The sequence below is a fragment of the Hyperolius riggenbachi genome, chromosome 1 (assembly GCF_040937935.1).
Source record: "Hyperolius riggenbachi isolate aHypRig1 chromosome 1, aHypRig1.pri, whole genome shotgun sequence".
NCBI lineage: Eukaryota > Metazoa > Chordata > Amphibia > Anura > Hyperoliidae > Hyperolius > Hyperolius riggenbachi.
In genome coordinates this window covers 275,409,077-275,435,856 of record NC_090646.1, presented here as the reverse complement: position 1 = coordinate 275,435,856, position 26,780 = coordinate 275,409,077, and the positions used below count along the sequence as shown (strand labels likewise).

Below are 26,780 nucleotides of genomic sequence, written 5' to 3'. Positions count from 1 at the left end.
GATTGGAGATGAATTGATGGACTTACTGCTGTCAGAGACAATGAAAACATACTGCAGAACTGCAGCCAAGCCATCCATTTGAAATGGCCCCACATATCATGTTTGAAGACCTGAACAAAGTTTGATGTTGTCACCACATCATCCCAGCTCACACATACTAGAAAGGTAGTGTCATGCAGATGCACCATATAATGGAAACCTCACTTTTACATTGCTTTTTGATACAGCTAAGGTGTGTTTAATATGTAAACAAATGCATATAATGTGCTTGTGGCATTTGTGTATCGGCCTCTTGCTTCAGTTTTACACTGTATACTATAACTATAAACCATTCACATTCTGATCAGGCAAAAAACTTTTTCTTTTGTTTTTTTTTCCCAAAGCAGTCTTACTGCTTTTACTTTTCCCCCATTGAAATGTTGAACACGATTCCTCCTTGAAATATATGATAATCACGTTAAATGCCTTTCACTTAACTGTCAAAACTTTCTTTTATTCTTGCAAACTTCTACAGTTACTTTAATTTTACGTTATGCAGATGAACCCAATAGAATTCAGTGCACATAGCAGACTCTAACATTTTTTCAGAAAGGAACAGCTGCAAGATCAGTAATAATCAGGGCGGAAACCTGTCATTATATATATATCAGCATCCGTTGGCACTATGAGTAAACGGGGTGGTTTATAATAACAATTTAGCAAATATCTCAACTGTCTTTAGAAACTTTTAGTATTTTCTATTATTCTTGATCATTTTATCAAAATAGGGTAAATTCTGTTGAAGACATTGTAAACATGGCCGGATTTCCGCACAGACCACCTAGGCCGGTTCCTAGGGCGGAAACCTGCCGACAGGAGAGCTGGGGCGGGTGTCACACACCGGCAGCAGAACAGCTGTTTTTCCGTAATCTGCTGTCTGTTGCTGCGCTGTCCCCAGTCTCCCCTGCGTGCATAGCACAAAGCAGAGCGCCCTTCCCCTTCCCTTCTCTCTGACACTGAGGGGCGGGGCTGAGAAGAGACAAGCCGTGAAGCCGGGAGATTTGAGCCCAGGAGGAGGAAGTCAGCAGACGGGTAGGCAACTGGAGTCAGCGCTGTGAGGATTGAGGAGGGAGAAGTGTGTGTGTGCAGAACTACAGGCATTTTACACACTTCATCCTAAGCTGCTGTGGAGTCCTGAGTGACCAGCTGTCTCCCTCTCCCTCCTTCTTCCTCTCCCCCGGAGCCTGTCACTTTGTGACTTCTGAAACTGCAGGCTGCCTGACGCTCCCCTACTGTCCTGCTGGCTTCTATCACTCACTCACTCTCCATACAGCCCCCTCTCTCTTTCTGTGTTGTTAATCAGGCAGCTCTTCTCCTCCCCTCCCACAGTCATTTCCCTGTCACACAAACAAGGCTATTCATGTATGCCATGTTCCTTTTGTTATTCCTACTATAGTCACACTCTAATGTTCTACCATATTATTATTATGTATTTATATAGCACTGACATCTCCTGCAGCACATTACAGAGTACATAGTCATGTCACTTACTGTCCTCAGAGGAGCTCACACTCTAATCCCTACCATAGTCATATGTCCTACCATATTATTATTATGTATTTATATAGCACTGACATCTTCTGCAGCACATTACAGAGTACATAGCCATGTCACTAACTGTCCTCAGAGGAGCTCACAATCTAATCCTACCATAGTCATAGTCTAATGTCCTGCCATAATATTATTATGTATTTATATAGCACTGACATCTTCTGCAGCACTTTACAGAGTACATAGTCATGTCACTGACTGTCCTCAGAGGAGCTCACACTCTAGTCCTACCATAGTCCTAGTCTAATGTCCTATCATTATGTATTTATCTAGCGCTGATACCTTCAGCAGCACTGTATAGAGAACATGGCCATGTCACTGACTGTCATAGGAGCTCACACTCTAATCCTACCATAACCATAGTCATAGTCTAATGTCCTATCGTTATGTATTTATCTAGCGCTGATACCTTCAGCAGCACTGTACAGAGAACATGGTCATGTCACTGACTGTGCTCTGGGCAGCCCACAATCTAACCCTACCATAGTCATAGTCTAATGTCCTACCATATCATTATTATGTATTTATGTAGCACTGACATCTTCTGCTGCACTTTACAGAGTACATAGTCATGTCACTGACTGTCCTCAGAGGGGCTCACAATCTAATCCCTACCAAAGTCATAGTTTAATGTCCTACCAAATTATTATTATGTATTTATACAGCACTGACATCTTCTGCAGCACATTACAGAGTACATAGCCATGTCACTGACTGTCCTCAGAGGGGCTCACACTCTAATCTAACCATAGTCATACTCTAATGTCCTACCATATTATTATTATGTATTTATACAGCACTGACATCTCCTGCAGCACATTACAGAGTACATAGTCATGTCACTGACTGTCCTAAGAGGAGCTCACAGTCTAATCCTACCATAGTCATAGTCTAATGTCCTACCATATTATTATTATGTATTTATATAGCACTGACATCTCCTGCAGCACTTTACAGAGTACATAGTCATCTCACTGACTGTCCTCAGAGGAGCTCACTATCTAATCCTACCATAGTCATAGTCTAATGTCCTACCATAGTATTATTATGTATTTATATAGCACTGACATCTCCTGCAGCACATTACAGAGTACATAGCCATGTCACTGACTGTCCTCAGAGGGGCTCACACTCTAATCCTGCCATAGTCCTAGTCTAGTCTAATAACCTTCTGCAGCACTGTACAGAATGCATAGTCGCTATCCTCAGTCAATTTAATCACCTTAATCTTGTGATCAGACCCTCTAACCTGAGATGGTACACTGGACTTTATATATACTCACCTGGGACTTCCTCCAGCCCCGTGAGCCCTGTGGCCTCCCTCTGGCCTCTTTGCCCCCTCTGTTCTGGCGCTATGACTCCCGGTAATCCCCTGCGATGTGGGCACCCTCTGTCACGCTCTTGTCCCCAGGAGCGTCCTGTGCAGTACTGCTGCGCAGGTACAAAATGCACCTGGACGCAGCAGCGCAATGAGGGGTGCACGTCTGGACGAGCTGCGCATGCGCAGAAGAGCACTTCCAGCCGGATTACCGGGAGGCATACATACCGGGAGGCTACAGTGCTCATTGGGCTGGAGGAAGCCCCAGGTAAGTATAAATAAAGCCCAGTGTACCATCTCAGGGTCACATAAATTTTAACCCTTTTTCCCACAATCCTATTGTCAAATTCCTAGCCTTACCCTAAATTGCCAAAAGGCCTAGCCTTTAATCTCCACTAACCACTTTTTTTTTGTAAATGCCTAACCCTAATATCCTGATCTATCAGATACTAATTCCGCTGATTGACATGGGGCGGCTGAAGGTAGTGGGCCTTGGGCGGTAAAAAGTACAAATCCGGCCCTGATTGTAAATATGCCACTCACCAGCTTATATGCCCTCCTGTGGTTTCCTCCATGCACAGTGCATGCACACTTGTGTACAATAATATCATCACGCTCAGCACACAGTAATGTAAATGTGTTGCGTTCCCTGTGACAGGAGGAATGTAATGCCATATAGTCATATCTCTTGAAGATTATAAGAATAGGAAAAAAAAAGATCTAGAGGAAATTTTAAAAAGAAATAAAGAAAGAAATGGGGGAGTGGAAAGAAGAAATTTTCTCAAAGTCCCACCAGCCCTTCTACCCTCAACACACGTGTCACATCACTGTCCATGCCTGATCCACATCTACCAAGTGAGGACAATACATTGCAATCTAAGTGTCCCATATCTTGTGAAATGTTTAGGGCAATTTCTATTTTGGTGGGTAAATTTGTGTAGTGGTAAAGCTTGATCTACAGCCATTTTGTGATGAGAGTACAGTTCCACACTTTTCCATTTAGTGTTTCTCGCTTGGCATTTTGAAAGTGCTGCAGGTAGAAATAGGCACAAAATAACGGCAATAGAATATTGTTAATTTTACAGATATTCTATTATCCACTATATTAGAATATTGATAACTTTATCAATATTTTACTATGTGCTAACCTATTCTTAGACAGAACCCTTCCTCTTAAAACCTAAAACTAACCTTAACCCCCGCATGCCTAACCCTTAGGACTCCTCTCCCCCACGCCTAACCCTTAAGACCCCCCAGCACGCACACCTAACCCTTAAGATCCCCACCAACATTTAGGACCCTCCTTCCCCCACATAAACCTTAAAAAACCCCTCCCAAGTCTTATGCTTATCGGTCGCCCACGGCCCAAATTTCACCCCAATGCCATTATTTTAATGGGTGCCCCTCTTCACCTGATAAAGCCCTGCGCCCATTGCCGCTAATGTAATTTATGTGCTATAAGGAGAATCCTGGCACATAAATTTGGGTGCACTGCGCCCAAATTTAACATTATGCCTTTGGATTCTCCTTATAGTGGAGAAATTACATTAGCGGCATACCGCCGCCCAAATTTCCTTACGACTTAATTACTGTAACCATCTCTGTATGACTGTCTCCCATTCCTTCCTATCCAATCCCTCAATGTACTCTTTCCACTTATTAATACATTTTGCCACTTCTCCTTTTCCATCCCTTATTAAACAATTTCTTTAAGTCAGAAAGTGTTTTTTAAAAGTTGTCAACAGTTGTTCCTAATCATCTGTCTCTAGTGTAAGTCTATTGGGGCCAAATTAAGCCTGCATAGCAAGCCTGAGTTGCAGGTATTGGAGTAACATATGGTTATCTACATTGAAGACAGTCTTTAGACTATCAAACGTATGTGATGTTCCCTCTGGTGCAATGGTTTTAATCTATATGATACCGGTCCAAGCCCAAATAACATGGAATAAGTCTAAAATTTATGTGGCTCTTAAAAAAATATTGTCTGTCTATGATATTTAACATTTTGAAGACTAATAAATTATTCCACTTATTCCTCCTTCTTTCATATGAATTAGGAAAGTTTCTGAAAACCCCTGTTCATTCAGTGACATTTCTATATGCAAGTGCACATAAACACACAAGTTAAAAAAATGAAAAAATAGAACACATTTTGCTGAACATGCCAGTGGAAGTTTAGCCTAAACATTTTCCTCTTCTAATCCGCTATTCTGTATTTTCCTTGAAAGGGAGCTGCTGCAGCCTTTCCTTTGCTATTATGAAACGCAAAGAAAAATAAGTATACCAATCATCCAGACCTGTTGGGCTGTGTGGGAAATGTCCTTCGATGCCAAGTCTGCCAGTCTACATGATACAGCAATCAGTCTTCTTGATGGATGCCTTAATACTGCAGCCAATTCTAACATAGTAGCTGAATCATGCCCCACAGAATAAATGATCTAGAATTTTTTAGAATGAAAAACAAGCCAGCAAGCAGATCTTCGGTTCTGTTCTAGAATTTTCTTTTTTTTAATAGTTGACAAATTTAAATAATTATGTGAGGATTTTTCTTTCTTTTCTTTTTTACTTTTCTTTTTTTTATGTAAACTTAAGCTATCTCTATATTAAATCAACATACAGCATACATATATTCATTTCATCTCTTAACTTATTTTGTGAAGAGCTCTACCAGAATCCACTGGTGTTTTTGTTGTTTCTTTTATGCATAGCCAGAACGCAAACTAGTTATGTCACCAATATAAATTGCAATATAAATTGCTGAGGTTATGCAGTTTATCCTGGAGCTAATTTTTTTTTTTTACTTGTAAGAAAAGAAAAGAAAAGGTGTAGACCGAGAGCCCAATATAGTGTAGTAATTCTGGTATTCAGATATAAATTGTAGAGAATGTGAAAATATACTCACAAGTATGGGTTACCACATAGGTAACCACTGTAATCGCAGGTGGGGAGAATTATGACCTGACCCCACTCAGGTTTAAGAAGTCACTCTCTGTAGTTAGGAAAAAAGGCAGGGTTGCACCCCTCCACCTGGGGTGGACTAGATAATGTTGACGTTTTTGAACAGAGGCGCCAAAATAGAATAAAAACGACTAAAATCAGTTTAAGAAGGGGGAAGTGGTGGACTTACCTCCCTCAAGGAAATACAGACAGGTATTCATTATTTTATATAAAAAATAACATTTATTATAAAAACTCCACTTTGCAATGCATTTCGCCAGGCACAGTCCCGCTTCATCAGGCAATAACCGGAGATACTCCGAAAATGAAACGCGTTGCAAAGTGGAGTTTTTATAATAAATGTTATTTTTTTTAATATAAAATAACGAATCCCTGTCTTTATTTCCTTGAGGGAGGTAAGTCCACCGCTTCCCCCTTCTTAAACTGATTTTAGACGTTTTTATTCTATTTTGGCATCTGTGTTTAAAAACTTCACCACTCATTTTTTTTAAGTTTGGTGCACAGAAATTGGGAGTAGACACTGCTTGGCAGCCTCAGTAAACTAATCAGGGGATCTTTTAGTTTAGGTCAACCCCTCCCTCAACTGTTTTAAATAAATAAAATGTATTGTTCCCACATATGGGGAAAAATATGGCTGGTTGAACTGTTGGTGGATTAAAACTATGATGTCAGAGGGGACTCTAAAATCGAGATTACATCGAGGAAAAGATCATTTATAAAATATTGATTAGGCATTTAATTAAATACTTTTTTTCTGTCTAGTTCCCCTATTTTTACCCGCTGTGCTTCACAGCATAGGATTTTTTTTTTGCCATTTCTGGGGACATGGAGGGAAACATTTAATCCAGGAATTCGACATACAGCTGTTTAATTTCTTTGCAACATCTATTACAGTAATTTGCCATGAAATATTTTTTTTTCACCCGGGAATATTAATTACAGAAATTTGGTGTACTTTAAAGAACATTTTTTGGTTTTGTTTTGTATTTGCCATGGAGATACAGAAATCTGGCCCACTAATATTATTTTCTTGGGGTTTTTTTGCCATGGGATTTTAAGTTCAAGAACCATTAGTGTGGGGGAATTTTTCTGATGACATTAGAATTCTCCCAATGGGATAATTTATGAAATGTAAGTTACAACATGATTTTGTTTTATTGTTTTTTTTCTTTTCTTTGCAATCTTATATAATTATAACTTGGTATGAGTAAGAAGTACTTATGTGCTAATTTCACCTGAACAGTGGTCAATATTTGTGGGTTGTTTTATTATCTAAGGAGGATTCCAATGGCCTCCATAAATAACTCCCTAAGGACTATTGTCACATATTTGATTACCCTCACCCCTCATTGTAGAAGGTGGGGATGAGACCCTGTGCATTACAATATCTAGGTTGCTTTGTGAAGAGGTTGTGCTTTGTTGCCTCTTTGGTCCTAGAAGACCCTCATTTCTTATGAGCAAAGTGGGTTGGTATTGCTCATGGGGCACAGCTGCAAGATTTTCAGGCTCTAAATTTCCTAGAAAATATCAACTTTCATGAAAAAAGAACAGTGCTTGGGAGGTTGTAACCCACACATTTTTTTGTGAGGAGAGGGGGACTGGCAATAACACCTGGGAAAACTCTTTTGGCTTGGGAGGATGCTGTAATGACAACTGGTACCAGAATCTGCTATTAAGTAAATTGGTGACCATTTTTCTAGTAGAATACTAGTGGATTATAATGAAGGTCTTAAGTTACTTAGCCACTGGCAGACCCAGGCAGATGGATGGGGGATCTCCCCCGATTAACCCTCTGGGCGATACAATTATATCGCCCAGGAGGTGGTGCAGCACTATTTTTTAAATTTTTTTATTTTTTAAATCATGTAGCGAGCCCAGGGCTCGCTACATGATAGCCGCAGCGCAGCGGCATCCCCCCACCCACTCCGATCGCCTTCGGCGATCAGAGTAAGCAGGAAATCCCGTTCAGAACGGGATTTCCTGCTGGGCTTCCCCGGTCGCCATGGCGACGGGGCGGGATGACGTCACCGACGTCATGGACGTCGTGACGTCAGAGGGAGTCCCGATCCACCCCTCAGCGCTGCCTGGCACTGATTGGCCAGGCTGCGCAAGGGGTCGGTAGGGGGGGGGGCTGCACGGCACGGCGAGCGGCGGCGGATCGGCGGCGAGCGGCGGCGATCGGAAGTTACACGCAGCTAGCAAAGTGCTAGCTGCGTGTAACAAAAAAAAAATTATGCAAATCGGCCCACCAGGGCCTGAGAAATCCTCCTGCGCGATATACCCCGAGCTCAGCTCGGGATTATCGCTCAGGAGGTTAACAATTGTTTCCTGATCCACCTGGCCAAATTTGCAAGCATCGCTTGTGGTGTTGGAAATGAGTGGTCATGTAAATGAGCATTTACACGATCGCGATAAAACCTTCACAAGTTAATGAGAATCATTAATGAGAGTCAGTAGTCAGACATTGGATATTGTGGTGTGGAGGAGGTCAGTTATGGTTAAGCATTAGTAGGGTGACGGCTTGTGTGAGAGTTGGTTAGGGTTAGGCGTAAATGTCTTCAAATTTTGTGTGAAGGAGGTCGGCTAGGGTTAGGCATCGATAGAGGTATGGCTCATGTGAGAACAGGGTTAGGTTAGGTGTTAGTAAAATATCTGCAAAAGTTACCAATGATTTACGATTGGCATTTAGGACTGACAATAGTGAAATATCTGTAATTTTACTGATATTTCACTAGCAGCCTTCTCCAGTGCCAAATTCCAACCCTTTTAAATGAACATTGCTCAAGGAACACAAATGATAAAGTTAAATAGGAAAATGAAGAAATATGAATTGAAATTGTAACCTACTTTGAACATATTTTCCCGAGTTGGCACTAACCATACCAATATGGTTAGTATAAAAATGTATCCGCAATAACTTTTTTTAGCAATTTTGTAGTTTTGCAATACAAATTTTGAATTTGCTAAATTAGGATTTTTGGGGAATTCCATGTGAAATTTTGGCTTCCCTGATCCTCCTTGAGTCCACCGACGCGGCCCAGTACTCTCTTCTTCTGGGGGCCCACTCCCATCTGTGTATGAGTGCCTCAGTATTGCACATGCGCAAGTTCGTTTGGCACATGCCTAATAGAACTAAAGGCCATGTATGAGTGGCTTTGTTCTACTGGGCCTGTGTGAACCATACTAGGGCACAAATAGTGCGGAAATTCTTGTACACATATGGGAGTATCGCCATAAGAACATAATTAACAAGCTCTTGTCCTTTATGTTCAGATGGGCCCAGCCCCGATGTGAGAAGACTCTGGACAATCCAGAGGCTTCCTGCTACTTGATTCAGTATCTTTCTTTTAAGACAGCCATTTGTGTAGAATTCCTGTGATTTATGTACAGTACAAGTGCGCATGTATATGTTTGTGTATTTGAACATGTCTGGATGTTGGAAATGATCATAAGGTTTCGCTTTACTTTGTATGTATTGTATTTTTTTATTTATGTATTTATTTATTTGCGAGCAAAAATATTTGTATGCAAACTTCTCTTGAATAATCATTCAGTTGAGGCCATGATGTTGGTTCCATAGTGGAGTAAAATGAACGGACCAGTGTAAATGTGATAAATGCACATTTTTGTTGTTCTGCTTCTCTGAAAGCCTATTGTTAGTTTATGTGCAGCACAACTCTCTGATATGCTGTGAGAGCTGCCCTTCCAGAAATAGTGGCCTTTAAGAACAGGTTCCAGGGCAATTCGCTTTCCTTTCAAATCATATGGTGCTGTATCCAGTTGCAGACTTTTTAAGATGGAATGATTGCAGGCTTTGTGAGGTCAGAAGGATCACCTTACATGTTGTTTGAGAATAAAAACTTAAATACTTCTACCTTTCCACTCCAGGCTTGTGCATTGTAACGCAGATGTGCTGTGGATAGAATAGACACTATCATCTGAATACCTAAGGGATCGATTTGATATACTTAATTGGTCTTTATCGCACAGTTACACTCTAACACTTTTATGAAAGAAAGCTCAAGGGGCTTAAATTACCAGCTTTATCAGTTACTCTTAGTATAGTGTTTCTTTATTTTTTCCCTATCTGATTTTATTCAGTGTCAGAGTAACTTTACAGATGTCCACAGCACATATTGTTAAACTGCGAATGGTTTTTGCTGGATGATTTTGAGATAACATATGATCACTCATACTCCATATTGGATTCAGCTGTGCAAACTCTGGGAATACAGCACAGGGCATAGGGCCCGTCCAAACTGTGCATGTTGAATTGTGATAGCATGGCATTGTAATGGTGCCAAAGAATGCAGGAGCACTGTTGCCATGAGACTGTCTTGCCCAAGGTCTCCTTAATAAGTCCTGGCTTAATGAACAGGAAGAGCTGAAATTCAAACCCTGGTCTCCTGTGTTAGATTCAGAGCCCTTAACCAGTACACTATCCAGCCACTGCAACCCTTCTACTTTTTCCGTTTCTGTTTACTTTATTGGACCCAGCAGTAATCCTAATAGGGAAATTCAGCTAACGTGATTGGATAGACAGCACCCTCTTGAACTGTTAGGTTTCCAATAGGTTGTAATAAACCACACCCACATTATTTGACCAATCACAATGCTTTGTGTTGTAAGAGAGTAATGTGATTGAAGACCTGTTACCTATGAGGTTTCATGTTGGGTCCCCTAAAGTAGGCTAGCGCCAACATTTCTACTGTTAGGTTGCCAGAGATTGCAATTCTCCTTTGGTAACACCTAATGATACTGAGGTTTAATAACTGGTGGTTAACTAGCAGCTTATAGCTTAGAGCCACATGCACATTACTGCAATGAGAACTTTAATTACCTGGATTTAATACAATAACCATGTATATGCACATTGATTGCTATCAAATGACATGTATATCATTAAAAAGGTTGTATGCAAGATGCTAATAAATCTTTGTGACTTGCAAGCACATTTCATGCAAATTGTATGCAGCTTGGAACCAGGCCAGTCAAAGAAGGCAGCACATTTCTTTGATTTCCAGTTCCAAGTTGCATAAATTTGCATACAAGCCAGAATGTTTGCATATCATTGACCATTAAAGATGGTCAATAAGATGCAAATAATTCCTGGTTGATGCAGAGTTATACACATTTTGTATGCAAATTGATGTAGCTTGAAAATGGGCCTATCACATCTAGCTACAGTGGAATTTGATTCAATTCATTTCATCCAAATTATTTGCATGTCTCTGTCCATCCCTGTTCACAAAATGTGTTCAGTATCCTTTTAGTACACCACGGGTCACACTTGCAGGATGTGAAATGCATACTTTTTTTTATGGTACTGCATTTCTGTGTTTTCCAATGCATTTGCATTTTTCATTGTGCAGTTGTTGATGGAATTTTGATGTGTTTGTCCCATTTCAATGCATTATGCGGAAATCACAAGTGATTCACAAATGCAAGTGAAAAATGTAGTGCATGCAACCTCAATACAGAATTGCAGGGGAAAACAGAAATATGTGTAAGGGACAAAAAACAGAGAATAGCGCAATTCTCTGTTTTTTGTCTATTTTTATGTTTGGTGGGGATTAAAGGGATACCCACACCTTGAGAATCAAGCAGCTGATTGATTGGGGGGAAAGGGAGACAGAGTAGCGCCTTTTTACTTCTCCTTCTTTTTGCTTCTCCAGAAATATGTGTAAGCCCACAAGAAACTAGAGATGGCCCGAACTTTTTGCCGGCGAACGGTTCACCGCGAACTTCCGTGGTTCGCGATTGCGGAGAACCGCAAACTTTTGCGGAAGTTCGGTTTGCCCCCATAGTGCATTATTAGGGTCAACTTTGACCCTCCACATCACAGTCAGCAGGCACATTGTAGTCAATCAGGCTACACTCCCTCCTGGAGCCACTCCCCCCCTTATAAAAGGCAGGCAGCGTCAGGCATTGGACTCACTCGTGTGCCTGCAGTAATTAGAGAAGGGAGAGCTGCTGCAGACTCACATAGGGAAAGATTAGTTAGGCTCTTGTAGGCTTGTTAGCTTGCTCCTTGCTGATTCTTATTGCTAAAAAAGCACCCCTCAACAGCTATTTTGAGAACTAATGTTGTTCTTGTGATCTATTTTTTCTTATTTTTGTGGCCCACTTGCATTATATACAGCCCTGTCAGTCAGTCGCAGCTGGCTTTTGGCACCTTAATTCCTACTGTGCCACTGCCAGGCCCAGCACATTCAGTGATTTCCTGTGTGTGTGACAGGCAGCTGCACATTTGTAATCCCATCCCAATCACTGCACCTGTTCACTGTTTAGTGCACCTACCTACCTATACCTACGTGAGTGCACGCATTGTTAATACCACCAGTCACTGCACCTGTCATTGCAGTCTGTGTGTGTGACAGGCAGCTGCACATTTGTAATCCCAATCACTGCACCTGTTCACTGTCCAGTGCACCGACCTACCTATACATACGTGAGCGCACGCATTGTTAATACCACCAGTCATTGCACCTGTTCAGGGTACCTGTGTGTGTGCGTGTGACAGGCAGCTGCACATTTGTAATACCAGTCACTGCAACCTGTTCACTGCATCTGTGTAACCGCACATTGTTGTACCAGCAGTCACTACATACCTGTTCACTTCACCTGTGTAACCGTACATTGTATTAGTCAAGTCAGTGCATACCTTTCACTTCATCCCCCCCCCCCAATATGGACAAAACAAAAGGCAGAACCAGAGGTAGGCCACCTGGAAGGTCTGTTGGAGCTCGCGCTGTCGTGATTTTGTGCGGTCCTCGACCAATAAAGTACAGTGTTCAGAAGAAGGCACATGCCATCAACCACCAATATTGTCAGGACGTAGTTGACTATTTAACACAGAACACCTCATCTTTCTCAGCTTCCGCACGGAAGCGTGACATATCTTCCTCCTCCTGCTCTGATTCTGGCACCCCACTTAACACTCAGTCGGCCACCACCACCGAAGTGCCATCAACCCAGGGCTCAGCGGTGTGGAGATTTTTTTGTGTGTCTGCCTTAGATAAGAGCAATTCCATCTGTACTCTCTGCCACCGAAAAAAGACCCGCGTGGGACAACTACCTTACGAAGGCACATGATTACAAAGCACAAACTGTAATGGGATGACCACCTGAGGAAAAGCAGCGCACAAAAGCAAAGCCACACACCGCAGTGGAAGATACCAGGCCGCAATTTTTTCTCAAAAAGGCGATACCTAAACTGTACCGTGATGTTGAAAAGCAAGTGGTGACATCTCTGGCACACAGCGTTGGGTCAAGGGTCCATCTGACCATGGATGCCTGGTCTGCAAAGCACGCTCAGGCCTGCCCGAAGACTAAGTCAGTCCCCACACACAGCATCTCTACCTGCACACCGTGTAACTGCCTGCCCCAAGACTAAGTCGGTCCCCACACAGCATCTCTGCATGCAGGCCACTTGACTGCCTTCTCTGCCACCACCAACAGGGTCCACCAGGACTCCAGGTGGATTCCTGAAATTTTTAGGCCGCAGCTAGCAGAGGCCGCTATAATAATTTTTCTGGTGCGTGTACATGCCTGCCTAATTTTTCTGGCTGCACTGCGGCTGCAAGAACAAAACAAAAGGCATGTACATGTGTCAATTCCCCTTTGTGATCGTTACCTTGCTGCGGTGAAGGGGCTTGCGTATCACAATGAAGCAATGACCGATGGCTATATGAGTGTCTCAGGGGTGGCACACCAAAGATAATAAGGTTGTTGCTTCATTGTGGACAGACCAAATTCGATCAGCTGGACAATCACTGTTGTTCTGTCATTGAGCTACCTCAGCCTGGCGACCATATGGGCTTGAAAACCACTATCGCCTGCACTCTCGCCATGGTACCATGGCACCAGTCCAGCATGGCCATCACTACACAAACAGCTTGCGGTATGTTACACAGTGAGTTTGGTGTGTCAGTGTGAAGAAGTACTCTAATTACACTCCCTGATTGATGTATACACATGCAAGATTTTTTTTAAGCACTTTAGGCCTCCAATTTAGCAAGCAATGTGATTTCTGCCCTTAAAACGCTGCTTTCCAGATTTTTCCCCCGGACTTTTGGAGTCTATCCCACTCATCCATCCAAAAACTCAGATGTTAGACCCCTTGAAACATCTTTTCCATCACTTTTGTGGCCAGCATAAATGTTTCTAGTTTTCAAAGTTCGCCTCCCCATTGAAGTGTATTGGGGTTCGCGAAATTTCACAAGTTCGCGAACGTTTGCGGAGGTTCGCGAACCTAAAATCAAAGGTTCGGGCCATCTCAATAAGAAACCACTAAAATGGACACTATTTAGCCATGTGTGTCCCCTACCTTTCCTTGCTATGGTCTGCTATACTCAGCTCAGCTTCCTTTGATCGAGCAACAAACTGTAGCTAAGTTGCTGCACAAAACTATAATCTATTGGTACAGGTTGTACATGTGTGCATGTATTTTAATTTCAGCAGTTATGTTTTACTCAATACCATGTTTTTGTCAATATACTGTACATACATTTATTTACTATACTGAATATTTTTATTCCCTACTTTTATGTTATTTTCATGTAAATTTATACTGATCACATGAGCTAAAACAAAAGCAAATGAATGAATAAATAAATGCTATGGAAATATACAGTATAAAATGTAAACTACATTTGTAATTCATTTTAGCATTTTGTTTTTGCAGCACCATCTCCAGTCACTCATGTGAAGAAAGGAAAGATTGCCAAAAATAGCATCTCCTTGTCTTGGCAGGAGCCAGAGCGACCCAATGGTATCATCCTGGAATATGAGATCAAATACTTTGAAAAGGTCTGACCTTTTGTAACGTACAGTTATATCTTTGTGTTGTTTCGCTCTTGCCAGCTAATCCTAGTCAGGGAGCCAACAACTGCACAGTGTAATTGATTACTAATTGATTGTGTCTGCTATAAATTACCAGTGTGACTTCCAGTGTGTGTTTTTCATTAGTGTGGCACGTCAGCTGGGGAAAATACATTAAAAGTTCAGCATGGAGTTATTGGCAGACTTTACTCATCTGAATAAAGGTCACCAAAACAGTCCAAACATTATATAGCCAATATTTACAGCCCCTTCGCTTTATAATTCTGCTATGTGTTCATTGTTATGCATTGAAATATATATCTATTTACTACAGACAGGCAGGAAATCGGCTTGGTTGTAAATAATTTGCTTAAATTACTGCCCGTAAATCATTGATTACGTTGGTAAAGTTGGGAACAAAAAGCAGGAAATGAAACCATTGCTGAAATATGAACCTCTCTCTAGTGGATCTATCTGTCATTTCTCTTTGTGAGTCCAGCACAGTGCCACTGGCAAAAGCAATTATGAGATGTGATAAGAGAGACCCTTACTAAAAACGAAGCAATATCAACTAATATGTTGAAGGAGAGTGCAAAAAAAAATGGAATGGAAATTAATGTCATTGTTTAGACGGCTACAAGGTTACAAGTTGAAAAACCAAGTTAGACTTCCACATGTGCTTTTTTGTAACCAATAGCAACTAAACTTTGCTCTCCTTTCCTGACACTTAAAAAAATATACATTTTATAAATAGCATTACTTATTTATTCGCTTTATATAGAGGCAATATTTTACACGGTGCATTGCAGAACACAGAGACCTAATCACATCAGCATTTCTCCCAGAAGACCTTACAATCTAATGTTGTTACAAATTGCTTTGCTGTCATAATTATCTTTTTGGCTTCAGTAGTTTGAGTCACACACCTGACTCAAGTCTAACTACACTGGCTGCATGCTTATTTAAGAACACCTGATTTACATGCTTGCTGTGGGACAAGGAAACAAAATGTGTGATTTAGGGCCCTTTTACACAACCAGCTGTATTTTCCAAGTCTGCTTTCCCCTCACTATTCACACACTGTTTTGAACTGTGTAGATATAGTGCAAAACATGTAGAAATAAGGATGCAGGTAGCACTGGCCACTCATGAGATGGATTTTGGCTTCTCAATTAAATGGAAATAAACATTGCCAGCAATCTCGAAAGCCACCTTTTAATAAGCAAGAACACCTTACCCACTTAGTGACATGCAGACGTAATAAAACGTCCTGCTGGAGCCTCTTAATGGCTCCAGGACGTTTTAAAACGTCATGCACTGCCGCTGTGCGCGCTTGCGCTCCCGCGTGTGTGTGCACAGGCATTCCCGCACGTGCACGTGCAGTCCTGTGCACGTGCACATAGTGAAAAAACCCACCCAAAAAAATACACCTTTATTTCCAAATACTATATTGTCACCATACTTTGTAATAGGGACATAATTAAAATCTTGTTATAACCAGGACAAACAGGCAGATAAAATGTGTGGGTTTTATGTACAGTAGCAGTGTTTATATTAAAAATATAGGGGGTGAAATTGGAGAAATTGTGTATTTTTTCATTTTTTCCTTGTTTTCCCCTTTAAAATGCATAGAAAATAAGGTAATTACTGAAAACAAATATCAATCCCAGAAAGCCCAATTAGTCTGCTTATTAAATGGTTCTCCCAGATTCCACCATAAGTCAGCACCAGGAGTTAAGCACCTACCACCACAGGAGTAATGGTAGTTAGCCCCTCCACCCCTTGGCACTAGAATTAAGGGTGAGCCCCCAGTGAGCTTCAAGATCTCTGTTGCTAGGCTTTAGCCAAGTAAGGCACCAAAGGTAATCATTGACTGAAATGAAGTACAGGGTACAGCCTGAAGACTCTGGAAAAGTTAATGCACTCTCTGAAATAGTGAATTATGTTTATGGGACTGTATCATTGATTAATCAGACTTTGTGAATAAATAGTACTATAACTATTGGTTAAAGAAGTCTAGAAATTGCATGCCATTCATTATATGGAAGGCTTGAGGGAAGCCTGGGGTCTGGCCCTTAACAGTGGCAGACTGGCAACACAAGGGACATGGGGAGGAGTGCCCAACTTTTCTCCTCCCTCACTATCCTAGGGACCTTGCAGTATGCAGAGCAACGCACAGCAGTGGGGCTTAGGGTTGAGGCTCACCTCCTCTAAACAACCACAGCATACTGTAAGGGGAATGTTGGGAAGGGGAATGTGGATACTGTAAGGGGAATGTGGATCACTAGACCTCCAGGGATACTGTGAGTGGGGTGGAAGAACAAATAGACCACCAGGGCATTTTGTAAAGGGAAGGGGGGACCACTGGACCACCAATGAATACTGTGAGGGGGATGGAGAGACCACTAGACCAGATTACTGTAAGGGGAAGGAGTGACCACTAGACTACCAGGGAATGCTATATTGAAAGGGTAGTCCTTTACTCTACCAAAGAAAACTTTTGAGGGGGGGACCTCTAGACCAGTGTTTCTCAACTCAGTCCTCAAGTACCCTCAACAGTACATGTTTTGCAGAAAACCACAGATGTAGTAAATGAGTTCTGCTGAGACACTAATTATCTCACCTGTGAATGTTTGTGTTTTTCTGCAAAACGTGTACTGTTGGTGGGCCTTGAGGATAGGGTTGAGAAACACTGCTCAAGACTGGCCCGAACCTCCGATTTTCGGTTCGTGAACCGGGTAGGCAAAGTTCCACAAAAGTTTGGTTCGCACGAACTTTCGCGAACCGCAATAGACTTCAATGGGGAGGCGAACTTTGCAAACTAGAAACACTTATGCTGGCCAGAAAAGTTATTGCTTCATTGTGATACGCAAGGGGAATTGGCACATGTACATGCCTTTTGTTTTGTTGTTGCACCTGCAGTGCAGCCAGAAAAATTAGGCAAGCATGTACATGCGCCAGAAAAATTATTATAGCGGCTTTCAAAATTCAGGAATCCACCTGGTGTCCTGGACACTGTTGGTAGTGGCGGAGAAGGCAGTCAAGCAGCCTGCGGGCAGAGGTGCTGTGTGGGGAGCGACTTAGTCTTGGGGCAGGCAGTCACACAGCGTGCAGGCAGAGATGCTGTGTGTGGGGACTGACTTAGTCTTAGGGCTGGCAGTAGCCCTCCCAGATCCATGCCTCATTCATTTTGATAGAGGTCAGGTATTGAACACTTTTGTGACTTAGGCGACTTCTCTTCTCAGTGACAATGGCCTCGATTCATAAAGCATTACCTCATGCGGTAATGCTGAAAACAGCAGACTTTCCCGACCACTTAGAAATGTGTCAATTCATAAAGGCTGTTACCGCATGAAAAGCTGACATTACCGACCAGGGGATAAATTACCGACTTGGCTGTAGTTACCTCCAACACATGTCAGTAAATTGTCAGCAAATGTCAATTCATAAAGCCAGCAAAAAGCGGTAAGCCTGACGATAGTTACTGACATCTCTGGTGAGGTGTTAACAAGTTACCAACACCTCTGATGAATGCAAAGTGCAGAGAGCCGAAGTCTGTTTGAGTCATCTGTGGAGAGAGCCAGAGAGCCGTCTGTGTGAGTCATTTGTGCAGGCAGGGAAAGTCTGTGCGAGTCATCTGTCTGAGTCATTTGTAGAGTCATTTGTGCAGGGCAAAAGAGAAAATCGTCACACTGCTCTGCTCTACCGCTCAATGGGCAGCAGTAATTTACCGACCTTCTGTCACACACAGACAGGTAGCGGACAGGCACAGTGACACTGCGTGCGCTCATGTAGGTAGGTGGGTGCACTGACTGAAGTGAACAACAGGAACGTATATGCAGTGATGGGTATTACAATGTGCACATGTCATACACAGACAGGTACCGGACAGGCACAGTGACACTGCGTGCGCTCACGTAGGTAGGTGGGTGCACTGACTCAAGTGAACAACAGGTAGGTATATGCAGTGTGGGGGCGAACCGAACTTCCGGAAAAGTTTGCGGTTCTCCGCGATCGTGAACCCCAGAGGTTCGCCGGGAACCGTTCTGCAGCAAACCGTTCGGGCCATTTCTACTCTAGACTACTAGGGGAAACTATATGGAGGGATGAACCATGAGACTACCATGAAAATCTATATTAGAAGGGGAGACACTAGACCACCAATGAATACTATAAGAGGGATTGTGGACCTCTAAAGCACCAGGGAAAACAGGGCACAGCATCGGGATCATTATTAGGCTGGGCTGCAGACCAAAGGGCATTATGCTTGGGAATTTAAAGGGGTACTCTGCCCAATTTTGTCTGGCGTTTTATGGAAGGAAAATGATTCTGCCTGCTGATGATTGGTAGTTTAGGTTTGGAGGAATTCCTGCCCATTGATGTGAAATGCTGCTTAGATAGGATGGAGAAAGTGCTGTTTAATAAAGCTTGGGGGAATCCCTGTCTATTGATGAAAAATTGAATCAGGATGATTTCGTGTATTGGCTAATTTAGAAGAAAAGGAGTAAGCTTTTAGCTAATAAGCCTTTTTCAGACTTGATTCCTATGTGCTGTCTTACTCCTTTTCTTCTAAGTTAGCCAATAAATGGCATTATCCTGATTCAAAATGTCTTGCTTTTACTAATGGCTAAGCTGCATTCTCTCAGCATTGAAAGTGTATGTATTGCTTTTCTACTGCAAATGGCTCTCAGCACTAATTGAATCTCTCACACCCCCTAAAAATGCAGAAAATATCTGAGATATCTCCAGGACCTACAGTTAATTGCTTAGTTCAGTGAAGCCTTCGGAGGCAGGAAACAACATGCAAATAAACTATGGTGTTGCTCACTTGTAGGAAATTGATTGCACTACCAGGTAATTAAAATGTCTCTAGTGTGCCGGCTCACATAAATATCCATTTGGTGCAAAACTGGTGATCTTTCAGAAGAGGTTAATCTCTTACAAAACCACCAATTAAAATTGTATGTGTAGTTCAGCCTTACATGCACCAGAGATATTACAAATCAGTTCATTTCTCAGTAGTGGGAATATTCTGATGAGAAGATGATGTGCTAGGTAGGAATAGAGAACTGTTCAGTCTGTGTATGCGAGAATATTTCTAATTTGTTTCTGCTAACAAAATACTCTGCATGTTGTTCATCTTATTCTTCTAACTGGCAGATGCAGTTAGAGCATACATGCAAAAAGGGCGTCGGGGACAAAAGGGCGTGTGGTGTAAACAATAAGTGGTAATAGCGTTTATAAAAATATTGTGTTGTATTTCGTTTACAATAATGTTTTACAAATTAAAAAAACATTTAATAATGTGTATGAAATCGAAAATTGTGAAAACTATAATCTTCCCTGTTTTAAAAGTGAAACTTATAATTACGTTTGTTAAAAAAATGATAATCTATGTATAATCGTTATAATTGTATAATATTGTGTATAAGCTTCATTTATCGTGTCTTCATGTAATAAAATCTGAAAATATTGTTTATAACGATAAAAAAAATATATAAGTACGTTCGTAATAACTGTTGTAAAATATTAGTAAATATTACTAACATTTTACTACAACTAAACCTAACCCTACTCTCACACTGAACCTTTCCTCTACCCATCCCTAACCCTTAGACCCCCTGGTGGTGCCTAACCCTAAGACCCCCCTGGTGATGCCTAACCCTAAGACCTCCCTGGTGGTGCCTAACCCTGAGACCCCTCTTGTGGTGCCTAACCCTAAGACCACCCTGGTGGTGCCTAACTCTAAGACTCCCCTGGTGGGGCCTAACCCTAAGACCTCCCTGCTGGTGCCTAACCCTAAATCCCTCCTGGTGGTGCCTAACCCTAACCCCCACCCTAGTGGTGCCTAGCCCTAAAACCCCCTTAGTGATTGCTTTATTGTGTGGACAATACTGTTTTACAAATAGTAACTAGAACAAATATATTACAATTTACTTACTGATCACTTTATTATGTGAATAAGAATGTTTTACAATTATGTATTATTTAAAAGGGATAACATTTTAAATAACGTTTTAGTTAAATACGATAGATATGTTTAGTATTTTTGTAAACGTTATTTGTCACGGGCGCATTTTGTAAACTGAAATCATCACAAGAGCAGTTTGAAAATGTTAATAATTTCCAGGCGCCATTTGAAAATGTTAATAATCTTCAGGCGCCCTTTTTTCCTGACTGCGCCCATTAAACGATATTTATTATGGGCGTGAATGGCGGCGCCCTTTTTGTCCACTTGCCTCATGTGCCCAGATTTCCTGCTTCCTCAATATTGTTTGGGATCCATATCTACTTTCTCTATTTAGTATATCCAAGCTAAAGGTCTGACCCTGGGCCTGGAGAAAAAGCACAGCTGAACTGAACATAATATAAAAATGATCTTACCTTATCCTTTTCTAACCCTGTCTATGTAATAGAGTTTCAGCAATTAGCAAACAAAAAGGGCAAAACATTTGGTGATAACGGTAGTAAAATATGTATTTCCAGTCAAAGAAATAGGATTGCTCAGCTTTTATTGCAGTCAGGCTTAAAGGGAATCTGAAGCATCAGGTGTATGGAGGATGCCATATTTCTTTCCTTTTAAACAATACCAGTTGCCTGGCATCCCACTGATTATTCTGGCCTCAGCCGTGTCTGGATCATACACCTGAAAGAAGCATGCAGCTAATCTTGTCAGATTTTTGTCTGAAACATCTGATCTGTAGTGGTGCTCAAATACCCCTTTTCAAAATTCGAGTTAGGTCGAATTCGAATAGTAAATTATTCAAGATCAGTCGAATATTCGAGTCGAATAATTTTTACTATTCGATTCGACCTCGGAATTCGAGCTCACTATTCGAGTCGGTATTCGAGCTCATTATTCGAGCTGACTATTCGAAATGGCCTTAAATAGCTTCCAACACTTGTTTTGAGGGTGAATGATGCAAGAAACCTCTTTTTTTCCAAGTAACAACAGCAAGTGATTATGTGGGGATGTTCCTTTAAAAAAAAAAAAGTTGAAAAGAGAAGTTGTGTCCAGAAATTTGTTCAGTACTGTATATACTTCTTCTTCTTCTTCTTTATCTTCTATATCTTCTTCTTCTTCTTCTTCTTCTTCTTCTATATCTTCTTCTTCTATATCTTCTTCTTCTATATCTTCTTCTATATCTTCTTCTTCTTCTTTTATATTGTCTTCTTCTTCTTCTTCATCTTCTTCATCATCATCTTCTTCTTCTTCATCTTCTTTTTCTTCATCTTCTTCATCTTCTTCTTCATCTTCTTCATCTTCTTCTTCATCTTCTTCATCTTCTTCATCTTCTTCTTCTTCTTCTTCTTCATCTTCTTCATCTTCAACTTCTTCATCTTCTTCTTCTTCTTCATCTTCTTCATCTTCTTCATCTTCTTCTTCATCTTCTTCATCTTCAACTTCTTCATCTTCTTCTTCTTCTTCTTCATCTTCTTCATCTTCTTCTTCTTCTTCTTCATCATCTTCTTCTTCTTCATCTTCTTCATCTTCTTCATCTTCTTCATCTTCTTCTTCTTCATCATCTTCATCTTCTTCTTCATCTTCTTCTTCTTCATCATCTTCATCTTCTTCTTCTTCATCTTCTTCATCATCTTCATCTTCTTCATCTTCTTCTTCTTCATCTTCTTCATCTTCTTCTTCATCTTCTTCTTCTTCATCATCATCTTCTTCTTCTTCATCTTCTTCATCTTCTTCATCATCTTCATCTTCTTCTTCATCTTCTTCTTCTTCATCATCTTCATCTTCTTCTTCTTCATCTTCTTCTTCTTCATCTTCTTCTTCTTCATCTTCTTCATCTTCATCTTCTTCATCTTCTTCATCTTCTTCTTCTTCATCTTCTTCATCTTCATCTTCTTCTCCTTCTTCTTCTTCTTCATCTTCTTCTTCTTCTTCTTCATCTTCTTCTTCTTCATCTTCTTCATCTTCTTCTATATCGTCTTCTTCTTCACTTATTTCTCTTTTCAAATTTTTTTTTTAAAGAAATGCAGCTATTTTTGAGCGTAACAAATAGCTGGTGGCGCACGCATGTTGGAAGCGCCATTGTATGTGCTCCCTGGCAGTGGAAACACACAAACAGCAGGAGGTAAATTCAGCAGCAGGAGGAGGAGGATGAGTGTGTGGCAGCAGGCAGTCAATGAGGCAGGCAGCGTGACATAATAGCCCTGGTACCTAGCGGTGATACCAGGGCTGTAAATAAACACAGCAGGCAGGAGGTCCCAGACAGCGGTCGTGCAGCCCACATTGTGTCCAATACACAACTGGGACAACACAGTTTTCAACCCGGGCACCTCAGAAAAATTAAACCTTTTTTTTTTTTTATGGTTTTGTAGTTTTGTTTTTACAACAAATTACACAGACAGATATAGCTATTTTTTGACGTAATAGCTGGTGGCAGAGTGGCAGCAGAAGGTAAATCTGTGTACCCTGGCGTTGGGAAACACAGACAGACAGACAGCAGCAGCAGCAGCAGGAGGAATGGAGGAGTAATGTGAGCAGCTATTGTTTGACGTAATAGCTGGTGGCAGAGTGGCAGCAGAAGGTAAATCTGTGTACCCTGGCGTTGGGAAACACAGACAGACAGCAGCATCAGCAGGAGGAATGGAGGAGTAGTGTGAGTGTGGCAGCAGGCAGGCAGCGTGACATAATAGCCCTGGTACCTAGCGGTGATACCAGGGCTGTAAATAAACACAGCAGGCAGGAGGTCCCAGACAGCGGTCGTGTAGCCCACATTGTGTCCAATACACAACTGGGACAACACAGTTTTCAACCCGGGCACCTCAGAAAAATTAAACCTTTTTTTTTTAATGGTTTTTTGGTTTTGTTTGTAAAACAAATTACACAGATATATAGCTATTGTTTGACGTAATAGCTGGTGGCAGAGTGGCAGCAGAAGGTAAATCTGTGTACCCTGGCAGTGGGAAACACAGACAGACAGCAGAAGGGCAGTACGCAGCCCACTGTAGGTGTAAAATGTGTGGCTGCAGGCGACTTAATAGTCAAAGTGAACCAGGCTGGCTTAGTGAGCAGGAGCCAGGAGGTGGTAAAGGGTGGTAAGGCACATTAACGATGGTTCTTAGCCAGTTCATGTCCCCCTCTCGCTGACAACAGGGGCCAGGAACTCGCCTTCCACCCACGCCTGGTTCATCTTGAGAAACGTCAGTCTGTCCACAGACTTGTGAGACAGACGTGAGCGTTTCTCGGTGACCACACCACCAGCTGCACTGAAGCAGCGCTCGGACAGCACGCTGGAAGGGGGGCAGGACAGCACTTCCAGGGCGTACTGCGCCAGCTCGCTCCAGATCTCCAGGCGCTTGACCCAATACTCCATGGGATCAACAGGGGCATCGCTGTCAAGCCCGCTGTAGGACCCCATGTAGTCAGCCACCATGCGGGTCAGGCGCTGGCTGTGACCGGTGGAGGATGCTGCTGCATGCACCTCCTCTCTAGTCACTGCTGCCGGAGCCTCTACAGTCCTGTAGAGCTCGTGGCTGAGAGACAGCAGGTCTGTGGGGCGCTTGCTGCTGGATGCAGGCACCTGCTGCTGCCTCTGTGCTGGCTGCTGGACAGTGGGGGTGGAAGGCTGGGGGAAGGCTTCCTCCAAGCGCTCAACAAGGGCCTGCTGCAAGCTCCTTATTTGTTGCGCTGGGTCTCCTCCTGCAGGCGGCAGGAACTGGCTCAACTTCCCCTTGAGGCGTGGGTCCAACATCATGCTGATCCAGATGTCCTCCCTCTGCTTCATCTGGATCACCCTGGGGTCTCTGCGCAGGCACGTCAGCATGTGCGCTGCCATTGGGAAGAGGCGGGCCACGTCTGCTGGCACATCGACGGCAGTGCTGCTGTCCTCATCCTCCTCCTCTGCCTCGTCAGCCTCATCCTCTCTCCACCCCCGCACCAACTCAGCTGCACTGTGCTGCTCCCCCTCATCAGCAGCAAGGTCAGGGACCTCCACCAAGTCCTCCTCCTCCTCCCCCTCAGAGGTGGACTGTGCAGCTGCTTGCCGCTCCTGCTGGTCCAAGGCTGCCGCTCCCTGTTCCAGCAAAGCATCGAGGGCCCTGTTCAGCAGACAAACCAGGGGCACCCACTCGCAGACCATAGCATGGTCCCTGCTCACCATGTTAGTGGCCTGCAGAAAGGGAGCCAGCACTAAGCACACCTGCTGCATGTGCCTCCAGTCATCATCGGGGACGATGGACGGGATGTTGCTGGTCTTGTCCCTTCTCTGAGCGGCGGAAACAGTGGCCAGGGCAAGGTACTGTTTGACAGCGCGCTTCTGTTCAACCAGACGCTCCAACATCGCCAGGGTGGAGTTCCAGCAAGTCGGAACGTCAAGGATCAGCCGATGGCGTGGCAGATCCAGCTCCTTTTGCACGTCTTCCAGGCTCGCACAGGCTGCAGCCGAGTGCCGGAAGTGACGCACAACGTTCCTTGCCGTTTCCAGCAGTTCGCCCATCCCCTGGTAGGTGCGCAAGAACTTCTGCACTACCAGGTTCAGCACGTGGGCAAGACAAGGGATGTGGGTCAGGTTTCCCCTGTCTATTGCGGCAACCAGATTGGCCCCATTGTCGGCCACCACCTCTCCGACTCTGAGGCCTCTGGGGGTCAGCCAAATCCTCTCCTGCTCCTGGAGTTTGGCCAACACATGGGTTGCCGTCAGCTTGGTCTTCCCAAGGCTGACCAAGTGCAGCAGCGCTTGGCAGTGGCGGGCCTTCACGCTGCTGCTGAAGCGGGGGGTTTGGCCAGGTGTGCCGGAGGATGGCAGAGGATCGGAGGAACCTGCTGCAGTTCCCCTGACCCTGCGGGGTGGCACCACCCACTGTGTTGCTGCTGCTGCTGTGCCCGCTGCTGCTCTCCCATCCTCACCCCCTTCCACCAAGCTGACCCAGTGGACAGTGAAGGACAGGTAGCGGCCTGTCCCGAAGCGGCTGCTCCAGGAGTCCATGGTGACGTGGACCCTTTCACCAACCGCGTGCTCCAGCCCTCGCTCCACATTGGCCATCACAAAGCGGTGCAGTGCAGGAATGGCCTTGCGGGAGAAAAAGTGTCTGCTGGGGAGCTGCCAGTCTGGGGCTGCGCAAGCAAGCAGCGCACGAATGTCGCTCCCCTCCTGCACGAGCGTGTACGGCAGGAGTTGGGAGCACATGGCCCGTGCCAGCAAGCCGTTCAGCTGCCGCACGCGACGGCTGCTGGGAGGCAGAGCCCTAACCACCCCCTGGAAGGACTCGCTCAAAAGGCTCTGGCGTGGCCTTTTGCTGGCACGGGAATCAGCAGACACAGCGGAGGAGGCCACTGAGGACTGGCTGCCAGAACAGGCCTCAGTGTCAGCGGCAGGAGTTGCAGAGGGGGGAGGAGCAGTGCGTTTCCGCACTCCTGCTGGTGCTGCTGGAGGAGCAGGAGGGCGGGTGGCTGCTGTTGCTGCTGCTGCTGAAGGCTGTGCAGTGATGGGTGTGGTGCCACTGCCAGCACCAGATGCCTTCAGCCTCTGGAACTCCTGATGCTGGTGGAAATGTTTCGCAGCAAGGTGGTTGATGAGCGAGCTGGTGCAGAACTTTAAGGGGTCTGCACCTCTGCTCAACTTCCGCTGACAGTGGTTGCAAGTGGCGTACTTGCTGTACACTGTGGGCATGGTGAAAAAGCGCCAGATTGGTGACAGAAACATCCCCCTACGGCATGGAAGCGCTGCTGCCTGTCTCCCTGTGGTGGTTGGGGGTGGGGCTTGGGGGGCTTGGGTGCGGCTGGTGGTGGTACTGGCAGATGCTGCTGCTGCTGCTGCTGAGCCTGAGACACCAGCAGGCTGTGGGACCTGCCTACTGCTGCTGCCAATGCTTGCAATGATGCGCCTCCTTGCAAGGCCCACAAGAGCATCCTCCTCCTCCTCCTCAGAGCTGCTGAGGACGACATCCCCTGGAGGTGGTGGCACCCAGTCTCTGTCTGTCACCGGGTCATCAACATCCTCCCCCTCCTGAAACATGTCCTGCTGGGATGAGGACCCCCCAAACTCCTCTCCTGATGCATGGATGGGCTGCTTGACTGTCGCCACAGTCTTGCTGTCCAATCCCTCATCCCCCAAAGTGCCCATCAGCATCTCCT

General features: G+C 43.7%; 1 protein-coding gene and 1 long non-coding RNA gene across 9 annotated transcripts in view; one reads left to right on the top strand and one right to left on the bottom strand.

Moving 5' to 3' along the window:
• LOC137506606 (uncharacterized) overlaps positions 1-5,266 on the bottom strand; it is a 67,986-nt gene extending 62,720 nt beyond the window's left edge. Inside the window, exon 1 of the long non-coding RNA XR_011020460.1 lies at positions 5,206-5,266. This is a non-coding gene — a long non-coding RNA (uncharacterized lncRNA). The remainder of the gene's footprint in view (positions 1-5,205) is intronic.
• Positions 1-26,780, top strand: part of EPHA5 (EPH receptor A5) — a 479,253-nt gene that overhangs the window by 347,953 nt on the left and 104,520 nt on the right. For all 8 annotated transcript variants that reach the window (XM_068233605.1, XM_068233607.1, XM_068233606.1 and 5 more), the window contains one exon: positions 14,553-14,677. In XM_068233605.1, coding sequence (XP_068089706.1) covers positions 14,553-14,677 — 125 coding nt within the window. The remainder of the gene's footprint in view (positions 1-14,552; positions 14,678-26,780) is intronic.